This window comes from Condylura cristata, unplaced genomic scaffold (genome assembly GCF_000260355.1).
Source record: "Condylura cristata isolate star-nosed mole 26May11 unplaced genomic scaffold, ConCri1.0 scaffold00150, whole genome shotgun sequence".
NCBI classification, from domain to species: Eukaryota; Metazoa; Chordata; class Mammalia; order Eulipotyphla; family Talpidae; genus Condylura; species Condylura cristata.
In genome coordinates this window covers 45,092-46,469 of record NW_004567251.1, presented here as the reverse complement: position 1 = coordinate 46,469, position 1,378 = coordinate 45,092, and the positions used below count along the sequence as shown (strand labels likewise).

At 74.1% G+C, this 1,378-nt stretch overlaps 1 protein-coding gene across 1 annotated transcript in view; it reads right to left on the bottom strand.

The window, feature by feature from the left end:
• Positions 1-24: 24 nt before the first annotated feature.
• The window catches only part of LOC101623849 (epidermal growth factor receptor kinase substrate 8-like protein 2), a gene marked incomplete at both ends in the record, with an annotated part of 4,556 nt that continues 3,202 nt past the window's right edge, over positions 25-1,378 (bottom strand). Inside the window, 4 exons of the mRNA XM_012734949.1 lie at positions 25-205; positions 313-385; positions 545-664; positions 940-1,339. Coding sequence (XP_012590403.1) covers positions 25-205; positions 313-385; positions 545-664; positions 940-1,339 — 774 coding nt within the window. The remainder of the gene's footprint in view (positions 206-312; positions 386-544; positions 665-939; positions 1,340-1,378) is intronic.

The following is a 1,378-nucleotide window of genomic DNA, read 5'->3' as shown; positions in this document are numbered from 1 at the left end:
CGCCGGCCCTGGCGGGCGGCTCACCCCGGGCTGAAGGCCTTGGCTTCCAGCCAGGCGCGGACCTCCTCCGGGCCGGACCCGTAGGTGAGCGGCTGGCGCACCGGCTGGCTGCGCTCCACGCGGAAGTGGCGCTGCGGCTGCACCTTCAAGTTGCTGATGGTGCGGAGCAGCTCGTCGTTGACCTCGTCCATCTGGTGGATCAGCTCTGCGGGGCGGGGGTGCGCTCGGCTCCCACCCCTCGAGCCAGGCACGCCTCGGCCCAGGGCCCCCGCCCCCGCCCTGGCCCCTCTGGCCCCGGAGCCCCCGCCTCACCATCTTTGTTGCCAGAGTAGCTGGGGAGCAGCTTGTGGGTCGGACTGGCAGGACCCCAGTACTTCCCACGGGCCTGGGAGTCGGGGGAGAGGGGCGCCGTGAGCCCGGCTAGCTCGGCTTCCCTGCAGGCGGCAGCCAGGAGAGCCGAGGCCCTGCCCACCCCCGTCCCACTGGGAACCGGTCCTGCCCTTGCCGAGACCCCGCACCACAGCAGGCCCGTGGGGCCACTCGCCTGGTCCAGGGGGCCGCCCAGGTCCGCCGGCCCGGCCTCGTGGAGGATGTTGCAGGGCACGTAGCCGGTCTGCCCGCTGCGGCTGCGCAGCTTCCACCAGTGGTGCTCGTCCTCCAGCACCTGGGGGCGGCGCTGTCACCCAGAGCCCGGGCCCGCCCGCACCCCCGCCGGACCTCCTCACAGCACCGCCTCCTGGCGCCCCCACACTGCCCCCCACTTCCGTCCTAGTGGGTGGCTTGAAGGCAGGCCACAGGCCCCCGCAGAAAAGCCGCCTGCGCCCGCACAGGCGGGCGCTCGAGCCCCCCAAGACAGAGGGGCGCCCAGGCCAGGCTGGGGGCCCGGTGGCTCCGGGGCGGGGCGAGGGGCAGGGCGGCGCTGCCCGGCGGAACCCTCACCTCCAGGACCTCGTCCTTAAGCACCGACAGCTCGTTGGCGTTGTGCGCCGTGAAGTCGTACAGGACCTTGGTGTACCTGGGCGTGGCCGGGGCGGGCTCGAAGCCCCTGTGTGGGCGGGGCGGGGCGGGCGCTGAGGCCGGTCGCTGCCCTCCTGCTGCGCTGTCTGGGGGGGCGCTGGAGGCTGGGGCTGGCCTCAGTGGCAGGCCGAGGGGGGCGGCCGGCGACCTGCGCTTCCGGGGGCCAGAGCCAGGCGTGCGCACTGAGGTGGTGCCGGCACTCCCTGGGGCGCCCTCGGCCTGGGCTGCCAGGCCTTCCCGGCCGCGGACCCATGCATTCAGGTGCAGGCTGAGACTGGAACCCCGTCCACTCTGGTGTGCCAGGATGGACGGACCAGACCCTGAAGGTCAAAGGGTGGCCTGCGCCCTGCGGCAGGAGTCT